Source organism: Polyergus mexicanus, unplaced genomic scaffold (assembly GCF_030449975.1).
Source record: "Polyergus mexicanus isolate NDT 795.1 unplaced genomic scaffold, iyPolMexi1.0 SCAF_24, whole genome shotgun sequence".
Classification (NCBI taxonomy): Eukaryota; Metazoa; Arthropoda; class Insecta; order Hymenoptera; family Formicidae; genus Polyergus; species Polyergus mexicanus.
In genome coordinates, this window is record NW_027223344.1 from 4,319,693 (window position 1) to 4,336,300 (window position 16,608).

At 35.0% G+C, this 16,608-nt stretch overlaps 3 protein-coding genes across 7 annotated transcripts in view; 2 read left to right on the forward strand and 1 right to left on the reverse strand.

The window, feature by feature from the left end:
* The first annotated feature begins 2,929 nt into the window (after positions 1-2,929).
* On the forward strand, positions 2,930-4,986 carry LOC138942995 (nuclear pore complex protein Nup93-like). 4 transcript variants are annotated; one of them, XM_070313496.1, is made up of 5 exons: positions 2,930-2,992; positions 3,355-3,576; positions 3,660-4,011; positions 4,095-4,212; positions 4,311-4,986. In XM_070313496.1, exons 3-5 carry the CDS (start codon positions 3,995-3,997, stop codon positions 4,539-4,541), a joined length of 366 nt encoding a protein of 121 aa, XP_070169597.1. In that variant the 5' UTR covers positions 2,930-2,992; positions 3,355-3,576; positions 3,660-3,994; the 3' UTR covers positions 4,542-4,986. The 4 variants fall into 4 exon arrangements, with proteins under 4 accessions (XP_070169597.1, XP_070169593.1, XP_070169594.1 ...); XM_070313492.1 differs by lacking the exon at positions 2,930-2,992 and adding an exon at positions 3,008-3,263; XM_070313493.1 differs by lacking the exon at positions 2,930-2,992 and adding an exon at positions 3,008-3,245.
* Positions 4,987-4,995: 9 nt separating this feature from the next.
* LOC138942994 (ADP-ribosylation factor-like protein 2-binding protein) lies at positions 4,996-6,423 on the reverse strand. The gene is made up of 6 exons (XM_070313491.1): positions 6,148-6,423; positions 5,915-6,010; positions 5,727-5,833; positions 5,562-5,647; positions 5,369-5,465; positions 4,996-5,300 (listed from the first exon to the last, which is right to left on the reverse strand). The coding sequence occupies exons 1-6, from the start codon at positions 6,149-6,151 to the stop codon at positions 5,217-5,219; spliced, it is 474 nt and encodes a 157-aa protein (XP_070169592.1). The 5' UTR covers positions 6,152-6,423; the 3' UTR covers positions 4,996-5,216.
* Positions 6,424-11,804: 5,381 nt separating this feature from the next.
* Positions 11,805-16,608, forward strand: part of Sns (sticks and stones) — a 230,377-nt gene continuing 225,573 nt past the window's right edge. For both annotated transcript variants that reach the window (XM_070313346.1, XM_070313345.1), the window contains exon 1: positions 11,805-11,985. In XM_070313346.1, coding sequence (XP_070169447.1) covers positions 11,898-11,985 — 88 coding nt within the window. In that variant the 5' untranslated portion in view covers positions 11,805-11,897. The remainder of the gene's footprint in view (positions 11,986-16,608) is intronic.

Below are 16,608 nucleotides of genomic sequence, written 5' to 3' on the forward strand. Positions count from 1 at the left end.
CACACTCACACACACAGTCACACACACTCACACACACTCACACTCACACACACTCACACACACTCACACACACTCACACACTCACACACACTCACACACACTCACACACACTCACACACACTCACACACACTCACACACTCACACACACTCACGCACACTCACCCACACTCACACTCACACACACTCACACACACTCACACACACTCACGCACACTCACGCACACTCACGCACACTCACACACACACACACACTCACACACTCACACACACTCACGCACACTCACGCACACTCACGCACACTCACGCACACTCACGCACACTCACGCACACTCACCCACACTCACCCACACTCACACACTCACACACACTCACACACTCACACACACTCACACACTCACGCACACTCACGCACACACTCACACACTCACACACACTCACGCACACTCACGCACACTCACGCACACTCACGCACACTCACGCACACTCACGCACACTCACCCACACTCACCCACACTCACACACTCACACACACTCACACACTCACACACACTCACACACTCACGCACACTCACGCACACTCACGCACACTCACACACACTCACACACACTCACACACACTCACACACACACACTCACACACACTCACACACACACACTCACACACATTCACACACTCACACACACTCACACACACTCACACACACTCACACACACTCACACTTACTTTACTCACTCACACACACACTCACGCACACTCACGCACACTCACGCACACTCACACACACGCACACTCACACACACACACTCACACACTCACACACACTCACTCACGCACACTCACGCACACTCATACACACTCACACTTGCTCATACACTCACTAACACACACTCACACTCACTCACACTTGCTTACACACTTGCTCACACTCACTCACACTTACTCACACTCACTCACACTCACTCACACTTGCTCACACACTCGCTAACACTCACTCACACTCACTCACACATTCACTCACACTCACTCACACACTCACTTACACTCACCCACGCTTACTCAGTCTCACTCACACTCACTCACACTTGCTCACACTTACTCACACTCACTCACACTCACTCACTCACACTCACTCACTCACACTCACTCACACTCACTCGGACACACTCACACTCACTCACACTAACTCACACTTGCTCACACACTCGCTCAGGCACTCGCTCACACTCACTCACTCGAACACTCACTCACACACTCACTCACGCTCACTCACACTCACTCACACTTACTCACACACTCGCTAACACTCACTCACACTCACTCACACTGACTCACACACTCGCTCACACACTCGCTAACACTCACTCACACTCACTCACACTCACTCACACACTCGCTCACACACTCGCTAACACTCACTCGCTAACACTCACTCACGCTCACTCACACTTGCTCACACACTCGCTCACACACATGTACATAATTTACATACAAAAAAAAAGGAAAGGAAAGGGTCGAGAAGATAAGCTTTATCAATCTGTAGAAATCGTGAGTTGATCATTACTGATAGATCATATGTAATCAGTGATGTCAGTTTTGTGACGCTGTGGCAGCGTCTCGATACTCGAAACTGGCATCGCTAAAGCGGGGTGCACACACTTTTGCATAAGCGCGTAATCGTAAGCATAAGGAATTTGATTGGTCAATTTCTTTATGCGTAAGAAAATTGACCGATCCAATTCCTTATGCTTATAATCTGCGCTTATGCGAAAGTGTGTACTCCCCGCTTAAGGCCAGTTCTACGATAAGTCGTATGTCGTTAATCGTATGGAAATTGACCAATCGCAGTCGATAATTCAAAATGGTCTGCGATTGGTCAATTTGCTTACGGCTAACTACGTACGATTTATTGTAGAACCGGCCTAATGGAACTTCGATTAAGGTTACGGCCGAGAAGACGCTAGAGTTGCTTCGAAGAATTGCGTTTATCAATCAGAATAATGAAATCTTTACTCTTTGTGTCGTGATTGGTCGATCAACGCTTCGAAGCATTTCTAGTGACTTCTCGACCGCAGCTTAAGGCCGATATTACATTTGTCATACGACAAACTTTTTAAGCATACTGATTGGCTGCAAAATAGATACTTTCTCGAGTCTCTGAAAAAATTAGCTAATCAATACGCTTAAAAAGTTTGTCGTACGACAAATGTAATATTAGCCTTAGGGCTCGTTCCCACTGAGCGCGTCTCGCGTCGCGTCACGACGCGACGCGACGGCAGTTCGAGACATGGCGTTTTTTGTTATTCACACTGAACGCGTCGCGGCAAATCAACGCATGCGCAGAATGTACTAGTTCGCCAGGTTATTGGTTGCAATAAATGTGAACATAACCTTTAAATTAAAATATAGTACAAATCTGATTATCTGTTTTCTGTAAAACAGTATATATGACCTAAAACAGTGTATTAAATATCGGAGACATACGATTGAAACAGAGTGAGTATAGTATGTATGTATGAAATTATGTTATTATCAAAATTTTTAAAGTTACTTTTTCTCCATTACTAATTATATCACAGCAAGTCAATCTGTGGTTTATTTTTATTTTTATGTCATTTGTTGGGTTTGTATTTGTAGAATTATGGAAGCCCACAGTGAATGAGAATCCGAAAAACAATTATTTTCTATGCCAAGCACTATGCTGTTGCATATCATTATCATATCACTTACAAATGTCAGTTCTGTGTCGGTGGACATGGTGACCAACAATGGCAAACGCGAGAATGTCGAGCAACCAAACGAACCAAATCGACGCGTCGCGCAAGAAGGTCGCGTCGGAGATGATGCAATAAAACAGACGTTCTGATTGGCTATCTTGTAACGCGACGCATGACGCGACGCGAGACGCGCTCAGTGGGAACGAGCCCTTAGCGCAGTATCATGACGTCTCCTAGCACATGATACTGTACGTGACTGTACTGACACATAATATTGTACGTTGTCATATGTTATATACACGTGATTGTAATCACCATCGTTATATCGTAAAAAAAAAAGGAAGCCCGCTAATAACATTTAACACTGAACAGTAACAGGCATCAAACGGCTAGCTTCGATAATTTTTTTTTTTTTTTTTTTTTTTTCCTGCCAGATTAACATATATCTTATCCCTTCTATAATATTTATACTTTGCGGTTCATGATCTTTGCCGCGCGATTTATAAGATTTTATTCTGTGGATTTTATCGTAATATATATATTCTACGTGATTATCTCGTCCAACGAACAGAAATCTAAAAAAAAAAAAAAAAAAAAGGAATAATAATACAAGTTTTTTTTTTTTTTTATATCATTAGAACATGGCTGATACCGATCACACGGATATGTTGCCCACCGATACCACGCGATTGATGACCGATTCCGGCTTCAGCGAATTGCTGAGGTCAATGGAACAGATATCCGCAACCGCCGAAGAAAAGGATGATATGCCGCATGTCGACAGAAATCTCCAGCAGATATTAGAGGCTTCTAACGAGCTGTGATCCAAAAGAAAGTCTTCATTATCTCTTTTTATTCAGGTAGTGGTACATTCTTAGTTGTTTATTATGTTAAATAAGTTAGATTTTAAGTTTGTCATTATAATAATACTTTTCTTTTTTAGATGTATGAAGGACCCGTACGATCGCAACATGTTCGCCGCGTCTGCCGCGGAAACGGTAGTGGATGCATCTCCTGCAAATCGCATTTTGTTAGTGGGGAAACTTGATAAAGATCGAAGAATTCCGGGTATCTTGGATCAATTTCAAATTAATACAGACGACGTAATAAATATTTGCGCCGAAACATTGTACAGAAAAGGTCTATTGGAAGATGTAGTCATGATTTAGCTAGAAATCGTGAAAAGGTTCTGAGTTTGATGCGCACGCTCTTAACACAAGTTGTCGGTCAAAAAGGATTGCCCAGTTCTCTCAGGTCTCACGATTACAAACCACAGCTATGGACATTGGTACAAGGTAAATTCACACATCTGTGACATAATAGATGGTTAACACATTTTTAAATTTAAATTTGTTATTTGTATTGTAAATCTTTTCAGATATAAAGACATCGTAATCCAAGCACCCTCGGAAGTAATGTTTTCATTCTATACTTTAAAAGATCTTATGGTTTTCTTTGATCAATTCCACAATGAGCAGTATCAAAGTGCACTTAGAGTAAGTAATTCTTTAATAGAAAGCAAGAATAAATATGTTATTTAGTATACTTTATAGTTAAAACAAGATTTTTATAATGTGATATATTTTTTCTTTAGACAATTGCAGATTCGAAGATGTTGCCTCTTCATGTGAAGGAAGTCGATGAGAGAGTGAATGCTTTACGTCGTGTGTCGCCAGAAGTGGCTGGCACATTGGCCGATGTTCTTCTAGCTACCATGACGATACTGTATCGCCAGTATCAGAAATTGCGATCAGTAGAACCGGGAGATGAAATCGCGAGGGATCAGCAGCTATACGATCTCAGAGAACAAGGGTGCGAGGGTTAACCAGTTTTGCGGGAACCTTGCCATATCGTATACCAAACGAGACCAACAGCAAACTTGTACAAATGGAAATTCTTATGCATTAAAAGTGATAGTATACTATTAAGTGCTCCTTTGAATGTAATTCGAAAAGCTTCATCCTTTGTCTAAATTTTTAAAAAAGTTCTGCATATATTTCTTAGTCAACATATTATTTAGAAAATTCGAGCTTTTTGTTATATTTTAATCAAAAAAATTTATCAGTTTTTGTTTTTTAGTTTCAAGTACAATAAAATACAATTACACATATTTTTAAAATATGCGTTACGATTGTTGACAAACATAGAGAGGAAAATTTAATACTTCTAAAAAAAAATATAATTATATAATATTATACCTAGGTTGCTACTTTATACTTAATATAGATTATGCTAAAAGAGTCTACCAAATGCAAAAAAAAAAAGGCTAAGTAGGATATTTAAATTATTTTTGTACTTTTATTTGTAAAAAAAAATACATGACATGATAAAGATTTTTGCAGATACAAACATTAATAAATACTGAACAATACGCATATTTATTTATTAATGTTTGACTCATATGTCATATTTTACATTGCTTTTTCTAATAAGTTCTATTTTTTTATCTTGAAAAGCATCTTTTTTTTAATACTAAAATCATGTGTATTATCTTGGTGATTTACCCGCAATCTTCTGCATTATAGAATTTTAAAGATGTAACAGCTATTCCACAGCTGAGATCTTCAACTTTACCTTCTTTTACCTATAAAGAACGTTTTATTACACACAGATAAAAAAAAAAAGAAAAAGATTTTAAGTTATTTTACATACTGCTCTATAATCAAGAAACATTTCCTTAAATGCCAAAAAATCTGTTATCGTTGACAATACTTCAAAGACTTCACCTTCCAATTCTGCCTGTTTCTCACTGAATTTTATCATATACAAACATACAAAAATAAAAAATTTATTAGATAAAAGTTAATGGATTTCTATTATGAGAAACTGCATATTATATAATTACTTTAATTGATGTAAAAGAATATCTATTGTGAATTGTGGCATGACTTTTTTAAGATAATCCTCAATGTATATCTCTACAGTTTTATTCTGAAACATATGTTAAATGATATTTCAGAGAATATATTGTAGCAGTTTGAAGAATTTCAAGCTTTTACACGAAACTCACATATTCATTAAATATATCGGTATAAATTAATTTGTTGTCTTCCACTGGTTCAAAAATATTCCAGTATTTTTCTAAAAATCTTTGCTGAAGAGCTTGAAAGTCTTCCTCTGAAAGGCCAATACATCATCAAATATATATACAATTTTAACGATTAACAATTGTTCATGTACGTACGAATAATTTTGTACCTAACAACAAATCTTCGATATGTCCGATTACTTCGTCGAACGAACAGTGATGCTCTCCGTTTTTCTCATCTTTTGGACTCGACAAACTCGATTCATCTATTTGAAAAATTTATTTCGACATGTATAATGAAATAATTGTTACAGTATTTCTCTCGCGAACAATATATATTATACTTGTCACGATATAAGATTTCACGAAATTGAGAAAATGTAATTTATACGCGAACACAAACCCATGTTGTTTTCTTCTATTCTTGTTATCTTATAAAAATAAGGCACAAATTTATATTATAAAATAAAATCTCGTCGACTATGTAAACTGACAGTTCCTGTTAAATTATAAATCAAGTTTATAGTCGTTGGAAACGACAGTTGATTAATCGATCGGTCTGAAAGATTATATGTTAAATGGTGTGATTAGAAACAAATTATTGATAAATTTTCAAGGAACGTATCAATTTTATAATACATATATTTTAATACGTAAATTATATACGTAGAAATCCAACATTAAATATATAATATCATTTGCGCTATGTATTCGTGGATATGTATACACATAGTAAATATATATCGATAGAGTAAGTTATACAAAGTACTTATATGAAGTACTAGAAAAAGAGAATAGATGGAGACAAAACCGCGTTTTTAAATTCAGTTATACATGAAGTACTCTCTATATCTATAGGACGAGTATATGTATAAGTAAAGACATAATGGTACATTTTTTAATTTAGATTATTGTACTAATACTGTTTATAACGAATAGTGCACTTTGAAATTTACACAAGTTAAATCGCGCGATTATATCTATATGAAATACGATTTCTAGAATCGTCTCATTTTAACGCTCGTTAAAATTCGATTTATGATGCACTCAGGGGTTAAGTTCTTTTTTAATAATTAATTAAATAACAATATATACTTTTTAGAGTACGTTAGAATATTATTAATGAAATGGAACTATAAATAAAAGAATTTTATTACTATTTCGAAAATTTATCGTTTTATTTCAATTATTTCTCATTTTGTAATTGCTTCCAAGGTATAAAGTATTTATTAATTATTACAATGACAAAGACTCTTTTAATAATACGTGGAGAAAATTTTTCTTCATCTAATTACTATAATAAGCTATAATACGCGCGACAATTTCACGCTTCATAAAGCAACTTCATAAATAGCAAATCTTTATCGTTATTGTATTGTCGGCACCAATATATTTATGGAATTCATACAAATTCAAGCGAAACCGCTTACGTGCGTCACAGCATTTTGCAGTGACGCAAATAGAATCGTAGAGTACTTCGAATTAAATTTCGACGTGAATGTTGTTGTGTTGTTAACATATCGAGTCGGGAGAACGATTTCCAATTTATTCGTTATACATATACGAAAAAATGCAAAAAGCGATGAAAAATAATACATTTTACTTTTTCTCGTTACAACTTTAATCGCCAACGATAAAAGATGATACGCATTTTATGTCATTTTATATATCGTTTCTCTTCCTTAATGAAAAATATTTGTAAATAAATGTATATCGATACATAATAGCGCAAAGAATAATCTCTCTTTTTGATCACTTATAAGAGAAAAATAACGATAAATATTTGTTGCAAATAATTAATTATGAATAAATTATTTTACTGTATTGTATATATTAATTTGTATACTTTTAAAAATATTTGGCTATTCGTGAAGGAGCACAACTTGTCTAATAATAATTAAAAAAAAAAAAATTTTTTATTATTTTTTTGAGATATTCCATATGACTGTGTAATATAATTTCCATTTCATTAGCGACAGAAACATTTATATGTTGTAATTATAAAGAAATGTCACTCGCAATATTATTAAATTAATATGAATTTATATTTTGTAATTTATTATATGTGTGTGTGTGTGTGCAGAATGTATAAATTTTTTGAAAAGCGTTCTTCGTAATATTTAAAAAAATAATTATCAAAATATATGTTAGATATAAACTAGATTTATTTATATATTATTTATAACAATTGTATTTCAGTTATTTAAAGTATCAATTTGGATAGTATCCGATTTCTAATATGATTGTAGAATCAATATACATGCCAGAGACATTATTAGAATTTTAACTTTTTAATTTTATTATTTATATTACTAGAGAATTGGATATATATAAAATTCGTCAAACTGCCATATTATTGAACACACAGAGCGATATTATTTAATAATCAATACATCGCCCAACAAATCTTGTTAACAAAATATCGCGGTTATCATGTATATAATAAATGTCAGCTTGATACTTGTTGGTACATTAATTCACTAAAAGCATTGCGCTAACGGCAACGACGCTAATCGAGCATCTACATCTACATCGACGAAAATCTCTCCATGTTGTATAAAACTCATCAATTTGTCCGTAAAATTATTTATTATCGAACTTGGTTCGATGATTCAAAATGCTCATTAATAAGTCTCATTAATATACGATACGGAATATCGCAGCCAGGAGTCGTCATCTCCTCTGTCGCGTGGGCAGCCTCTTTTAGAACTTATAAAGTATTGTAGTAGCAAATACGGGATGGTCACCATTAAAAAGATTGACAAGACAGCATATTTAAAAAATAAAAATAGAACATTTATGTGTAAGCTATTTCTCTTACCAGATTATAATAGACAATATAACTTGTGTCTGTATACATATATCGATTAATATACATATTTGAAACATTCAGTTCATTGTATATGAATCAGAAATAATTTCGAACATGTATCTTTCATTGAGAATTTTAGATAAGTAAAATAATTATTTATATGAACAAAAAAAAAAAAAAAAAAAAAAATTACAGATTATTTAGACAAATTTGTAATTGTTATCTATTTCATATTGAAATGATTTAATTAACGCTACATTGCAATGATATTCGTATATAAGCAGAGTTATAGAAAACTTTCTTATCAGTACGCAGTAATGTAAATATTTACTTCTGCAGCTTTAGTATTTGCCTTTCATCGGAGCCATCTAATTTTGATACTTTGAGAGATACTATATACTTATTGAAAATAAATTTGAATAAACTCTTAATTATGTATTAATAAATTAATTAATATATTACGCATTAAAACACGTGCAAAAATACGGACTTGTTGAAAATTAAATTGTTGAATATTTTAATTATTTCTATAAACTAATATTCAAGATCATGTTTAATTTATAAATCAGACTATAACGAGATGATTATTTTTGAAAAAAATTCGTATTTGTTTTGTCTTTTAATCATTTTACTTGCCGCACAATATCTATAGTACACAATATCTGTTTGTGAGCATTATTGCAATTTAAAATTTTTTTGACGGGGAATACAATTTTTAAAACTATCATTTCAGTTTATAATTTTAATTATTATGTCTAAAAGAAAAATATCTTTTACATATCTATCTCTCATGGAAAAAATATACATTTTCAGATACTTTTTATTAAACGAATTTATTTAATGGCCCAGTTTATTTTGGAGGGTAAAAAAAAAATCGACAATAAAATTAAGTTCAGTATTTCAAAAATATCCTACAAAATGAAACTAAGCCGAGTTTTTTCATTTCAAATAATTACACGAAGAGCAGCCTGTCATACCATCGAATCATGCATTTTCGAACACGCTACGCACAGACTCGTATAAAAAAAAAGAGAATAAATATCTAAAATTTACAACAAAATATTAATGTACTGTTTAAACATCAATAAAAACATATGTAAAATGCCGACGCCAAAAAGATCAATATTTTTAATATTTTTCAAAAAAAATTCCTAAAAATCATAAATTTTTCATACTGTTAGAATAAACTGGACTCTTAAGTAGCAATTGCATGGATCAATTACGTCAAAAGTTAATAAATCACACATACAAAGCACTATTTTAGCCTCTCAAAATAAAATTAATAATTTATTTGTAAGTTAAAATAAAAACATCTGTTTTGCTCTGTAAAATATAATTTAATCTCAAAATTGTAAATATTATTCAATGTGTCAAACTAACTCTTTTATATAGTGACTGACTATTATAAAAATTTTAATGACCGTACACGAAAATCGATTAAAATAAAAAATGTTAATTCTACAAGGCAAATTTTTACATCAATTTATAAATTAATTTTTATTATTATATCTTTTAAAAGGCTAAAAGTGTGCTTTGCGCAATGTCAAATTCATGAATTTCGAAATGTATTACATTTATTAACTTTTGACGTAGCTGATTCTCCTGAAATTCCTTCTTATATATATATATAAACATAAACGACTGTTAAATGTTTATATAATAATAAATTCTCAAATGTTTATGACAATGTGTATTTGAAATATGGCCGCTGTGCGTCTAGTAATTCGGGATGCCGACCGAGCGGGCAATGTTCGAAGACGCTCGGCCGCGCTCGGCAATCTCCGTGGATCTCTGCGGGGGCAGAGGCCTCCCACCCTGTCGCCCTGTCGCGCAGTCTCGCGTCTCGCACACTCCGCGCAGTATTCACACTATCGCGAACGGCAGCGCACGTAGGGCAACGTCTCGGTCCTCCTTCGTCCTGTGAGTGATTTTGCCGGAATTTGTAATATCGGTGTGTCTTAATAATAATAACCGGGCTCGCGCGTGTCATCGAAGCCGGTTATATCTCGCATAATTTTCGCGATAAATCGGATACGCGCCACCTGCTGTGCGCGATTCAATTTCGCGTTCAGCCACCCTCGGCATCCACGCCACCCATATCCTCGGTTGTCGTCGTCGTCGTCGTCGTCGTCGTCGTCGTCGCCGTCGCCGTCGCCGTCGTCGTCGTCGTCGCCGCCGCTGCCACTCCCCCGCCGTCACCATTTTCCGCACAATTGGAACGGATGACCGAGCAACACGACGAGAGGATATTTCGCGAGAAGAGAGATGAATCGTTCTTGCCGATGAGAGAATTAATCGTTCTTCGCGTCCCGATCAACGAGCATTCCGAGAACGACTTTGAATTTTGGCGCGAGTGTGTGGTACAGGAGTGACTTGGCTCGAGTAGATCGAACGAAGTGTGACTATAATCGCATTTACGTTCTGCAGTGCAGTGCGAATCGCGAACACCTCTCGGACTATCATCGGGATCCTAGCATTTTGATCGTCGTCGTCTAGAGCCCCGGGAGAACGCAATCGGGATTTCGCTCGGTGATATTCGCCGCGTGTCACGATCCGTTACAATCGTGATTGTTATCGTCATCGGCAGTTTGATGCGAAGGAAATCATCGAAGAGGTCGAACATATTTCACGCGGTGGTGGCGTCGAGTCGGGATTAAAACTGTCCAAGTTCTCTCGAGTGAAATAACCGGATTATCGAACTTGTTCGGCGAACTTTTTCTTTGAGAATCGACGCGACGTTGATATTGGAACGCGAGTTTTCGAGGCACGTTGGTGAAGACTCGATTCGTGGTGGTCGATGAGATCGTACGACAAATAATTACGTGAAGATTGTCGCATATGGGCGGATTCATTTTCTCCAGAACCGTAACGGAACGCGAATGTTTATATACGCGCGGGGACGATCGTAGAATGTCGACGAGACTCTAACAACGGCAGTTTTACGACGGGACTCGAACTATGTTACTGTCGACCACGAGACATCCATCGATGATCGGAAAAGGAGAAGAACCGAGAGACGGAGTCGAGACGACGATCTGTTGACCGGAGTAAAGCTGGTGCGCGTTTTCGAGATTTGAAATCGTATACGTATACGTATCGTGATCACACGTCATCGCGTGTATCGTGCAAGAAAGTGTCGCGTATCGTCAGTGTCGTCGTTATGTACGGTATGTGAAACGAGTGATAAGAAATTCATCCCTTTGGAGATCGCGAACAGTGTTTTTCATCATCTTCTTTACGTTACTTAATCCGCTTGAGATTCCGCGCGCGCGCGCGCGCGTGCGTGTCAGTGTATGTGTGTGTGTGTGTGTGTGTCATAAACGGACCTCCATCGCACAACCATGAGAGTCTCGAGGGTGATAGGGGGAAAGGTCTTCGGGATGCGGCTCTTCGTGCTCATCGCTGCCTGTTTGACACCGGTTGTAAAAGGTGCGTATTAATTTTTATGCCATCGGAGCAAGGCTCTTTCGACGAATAAGACGATGTAAAAAGAGTGTATCTTTGCGTCTGGCAGCGTTTCCGCGAAATCGGGGGAATTGAGAGACCGCCGTAATTTCGGCGAGCCTCAATTCGAGATAAGACCTTCGTTAAGTGGCTATTCGCGAGACGACTTGAGTGAATAAAAAAAAGACGAACCAATTCCATAATCGTATTTTATCGAGTCGTTGCGTATAGCGTGTCGTTTTTATATCAATTTTCACATAATTTAAATGGCGAAATAGTTTATATATATATATACACAATTGAACAAAGTTGAGTAAAATATATATACAAGTATAATTTTATCATATTTATCATTCTATTTTTGCAATTTTATTTCAATCAAAAGAGAAGATTAAAGAGAAAGAGAGAATTAAAAATAAAAGACATTTTTCTTCTTTTTTAGTTTGAGATGATGAATATTTTATAGTATGTTATGTCAAATGAATAGAACTTTTAGAATGCAACATCTCTCATATGTAACGATCCAATAGAGAATAGAGGAGCAGAAGCGGAAAGCGTATCATTTCTATCAAAAATAAAAAAAGAATAGTAAATATACGCGCAAATATTGCGCAGCTACGTTCAATCCGGAAACATTTTTTAAAATACAGACAACGTTATCAGACGCTACCTGTTTCTCGCATGTGTTTTTAATATTCGATATTAAATATCTCGGTAACTAAGTGTTAAATTACAATCTTCTTCAAGTAAAACGCGCTGGGAGTTAATCGAGGACATTATTGTGTGTGCGTGTTGTATATATGAAATTTTTATTATTTATTATCAAAGTTTAACACGCGTGCGGAAGAGCCTGTTGTCTTCGATCGCTTGTAACTTTTACAGATTATTTACCCTCGGATATTTTAAGATCGACTTTAAATTAATCGAAGAATATCCTTATTAAAACTAAGATGCTAGTAATTTCCTGGGCATTTTATATATATTTCATATAAATATTTGTAAATTTGGGTTGAAGATGAGGTATCGCATAGAATAGATCACGAGATTAGAGAGATTTTATTTGTCGTTATTTTTCATAGGTAATTTTAGAAGAAAATAATTGCAATTTTTAAATTTAAAAGATAAAGCTTGCGACAATGAAGAGAGTTAAGAAAAAAAGTGTTGGATTTTGAAAACTTTTGAAATATTTATAAGACTCCTTTCTCTCTAAAACTCGATATTCGATAATTCGTTGAAATTTCATTCTGTTAATTCCGACATGATGGTATAGTCTATAGTCTATAGTGGATTATGTTCGATAAATTTAACAATTATTACAAACAAATTCGTTACACAAACGCGATATATATTATTGATAAATGTAAAAAATAATTTCAAAATGAAATTTTCGGATATATTGTTATATTTATATTTTAATATTACAATTTATCTTCTCTCAATTGATCCCGTATATACAATTTTATTAAAATATCAAAAATTCAGATATTCTGTTTCAACTTTTTGATCTTTATTATGTTTAATTTACCGTTAATATATTTCCATATTACTGCTTCAGCTTCATTTCCGAGGCTGTTTAGCGACTAATGAATATGCGCTTCATCGATTCATTATGCGCTGTATATGAATCTCATTATTTGTAGACACTGTTTATATATTATTGGACAAAAAAGTAAATGGACGTGTCTCATCCATTAAAACGTAATGTTGCTTGCATAATGTAGTCGCATTAAAAATATGATAAAATCGTTCGGCAGGCGCGAAATGCGAGAGTATAATGGGGGGAAAAAAAAAAAAAAAGAGAAGAAAGCAAGGATGTTACATTATAAAATATGATTTAATTTTAAAATACCGCGATGCTACCGTACGTGAGACGGATCGTTTTCGTGCGTATATAATTTGTGATCTCGCGACGCTCCGTCCTCTGTCGAAGCGAAGAGGAAAATGACGGCACGAAAATAACAATAGGGCGAGCGCGCGCAAGAGAAATCGATATTGTAATGTGTTTTTCTATTAAACTACGCGAAAATGAAATTTGCAAAAAGGAGTGATGTACGAAACGAATGGCGGCATCGTACGCGCCGATATTCTATTTTGCGCGTATTAATTTAATTGTGAATGGAAATGAATTTTTCGCGAAACTCAACATATCGCGAAAAATTCTCAACATATACTATTTACGGATCTTTATATCCTTTTATCGGACATTTTATCACGTAAAATTTTATCGACGATATTTTGTCCCTTCGATCGCGCATTGATTTACTCCGTTTAATCGTTTCCATATTTTTATCTATTGCATAATGTTTATATTTTCTTTCGTAATTGTCTGCACATCATTGCATCGCGTACAGTGTGTGTTACAACAACGGATAAAAGAAATATATTCTACTCACGCGTAATTCATATTTTCCTAATTAAACCGATTGTTTTTTTTTCAATGAGCATACGATAACGTGCACTCAAGTTCTTGTTAATCAATGTTATATCTATAATATTCTTTAATTTATTAATGCATAACACGTTTTTCATTAACGAAGAATCGCGCTGCTGATTAACTTAAAACCGTTCGTCACTACGTTAACTTTTGATCAATATTATTTCAAAAAGATTCAATGAATAGTTTCACCAACCGTAGATAATCAAAGATAGATCCGATAAATAAACACATTTTATTTTTATCTATATCATCATGTCTATCGATATGCATTTTTTCATTTATAAACATTTGTTGAAAATAATCACTATGCATTTTTCTTGTTAAAAATATTATATATTCCATGAAAAACGGCTCTTGAAAGCTGAACCAAATATGACCCAGTTTCGATAGCCTATGGCAGTGCGTGCCACGATCTGCGCATTTCGGCCGATTTCCGAGAATCAACGCCTATCGCGCCCCCCTTGCGTCTTGAGATCCTCGACTAGCAACCGTAACCAAGCGCGCGGCGCTCTGCCCTCAGGTACGGTGCATCTGTACCGCGAAGCGGCGGTTCCGTACCCCCTTACTGCCAAATATCAATGTTTTAAACGCGATCTTTTTAAAATTTTTTTAAATAATTAATTGAAGAACAAAGTTTCAATACTCGATTATTAATTACATTTACGATATAATAATTCTAAAAATATTACGTTATTCTAATTTATATAATGACATCATATACCGGGGATATCCAACACAGTCTATAACTTAAATAATATCGTTCGTAAGTACAATATTTCGTGCTTTTAATAAAAGCGTCTTTTATAAAACTTTAAATTTACAATTATTTATTAATTTATATATCGGAAAGAATTTCCGCGCGCGACATTTAACAAATTTAATCTATCCAATATAATTTAATAATATTTTAGAATTATTATATCGTAAATGTAATTAATAATCGAGTATTGAAACTTTATTCTTGAATTAATTATTTTAAAAAATTCTAAAGAGATCGCGTTTAAAACATTGATATTTGGCAGTAAGGGGGTACGGAACCGCCGCTTCGCGGTACAGATGCACCGTACCTGAGGCAGAGCGCCGTGCGCTTGGTTACGGTTGGCTAGTTGAGGATCACAAGACGCAAGGGGAGGGGGGGGGGGGGGCGATAGGCGTTGATTCTCGGAAATCGGCCGAAACGTGGCATGCACTGGCCTATGCCTATGAGATAACGCACACACATACGTACACACACGTGCTTTTCATTTGCGAAAACGGTTCAATTCTAAAAATCAAATAGCTCGATAATTGAATGCTGGATTAAAATATCGTTGAGGATAAAACGTACATGTTGCTTAAAGAGCAAGAGATTTTATTATTGATATTCGATTTTTTTCAGGATATTTCGTCTAGCTTTATGTAATATAAAAACGCGAATGTATCATCAAAACTTTTATACACACACACACACACACACACACAATATATCGCTCCATTCGCGTCTCATATATCCTCATAATTTCATATTATTTTTCTTGAAATACTTGCGAACTTTTTTTATTAAACAAGAATGCAACAGTATATCAACTAAAGAACTACTTATTGTACGACAGCGCGTAGGATTTTTCCAGTGCGACGAGAATAGAAATTTCCGCGAAGGCGAAACTTGCGGGCTTAAAATTACAAATTTTACATGTCGAAAATTACATGTCATTCATAATGCAAATGCGTGTTTATCGAAATATCCATACGCCGGCTAATTATTGCGCGGTCCCATAGATGAAAGTGCTACGGTCGGCGCGTTAAGTCGCATATCGCGGCATAAACAAAATTTTATAAAACCCAAGTACCAACATTAATATACGTAAATAAATGCGATATATCGATCATATAGATATAGAGATATATGTAGATCAATAAATAAACTCATTCTTGAATGCATTTCAAATTGGTTCTCTGATCAAGAAAATTATATAATTACAAGCTTATATTTGCTTATTTAATTCTCTTGTTCGATATTTCGAGGTGTGATTAAGCTCCAAAACCTTCATATTAATTTTAATGTTAATCTCGGAATAAAATCCTTGCGTAACGAAGTCTTTAACGTATAATCGTATCGACATATTCTGCACGAGAACTCGCGCGCGCACGCGTAGAAATTGTCGACGGACGAATCCTTAAAAGATGGTGTG

What these genes read in the sequence shown, in the direction of transcription:
- LOC138942995 (XM_070313496.1), top strand. An exon ending in AGTATCAAAGTGCACTTAGA is followed by an intron (nt 4,213 to 4,310) that starts GTAAGTAATTCT and finishes TTTTTTCTTTAG; the next exon opens with ACAATTGCAGATTCGAAGAT.
- LOC138942994 (XM_070313491.1), bottom strand. An exon ending in TATCGAAGATTTGTTGTTAG is followed by an intron (nt 5,834 to 5,914) that starts GTACAAAATTAT and finishes TTGGCCTTTCAG; the next exon opens with AGGAAGACTTTCAAGCTCTT. An exon ending in ATTCTTTTACATCAATTAAA is followed by an intron (nt 5,466 to 5,561) that starts GTAATTATATAA and finishes GATAAAATTCAG; the next exon opens with TGAGAAACAGGCAGAATTGG.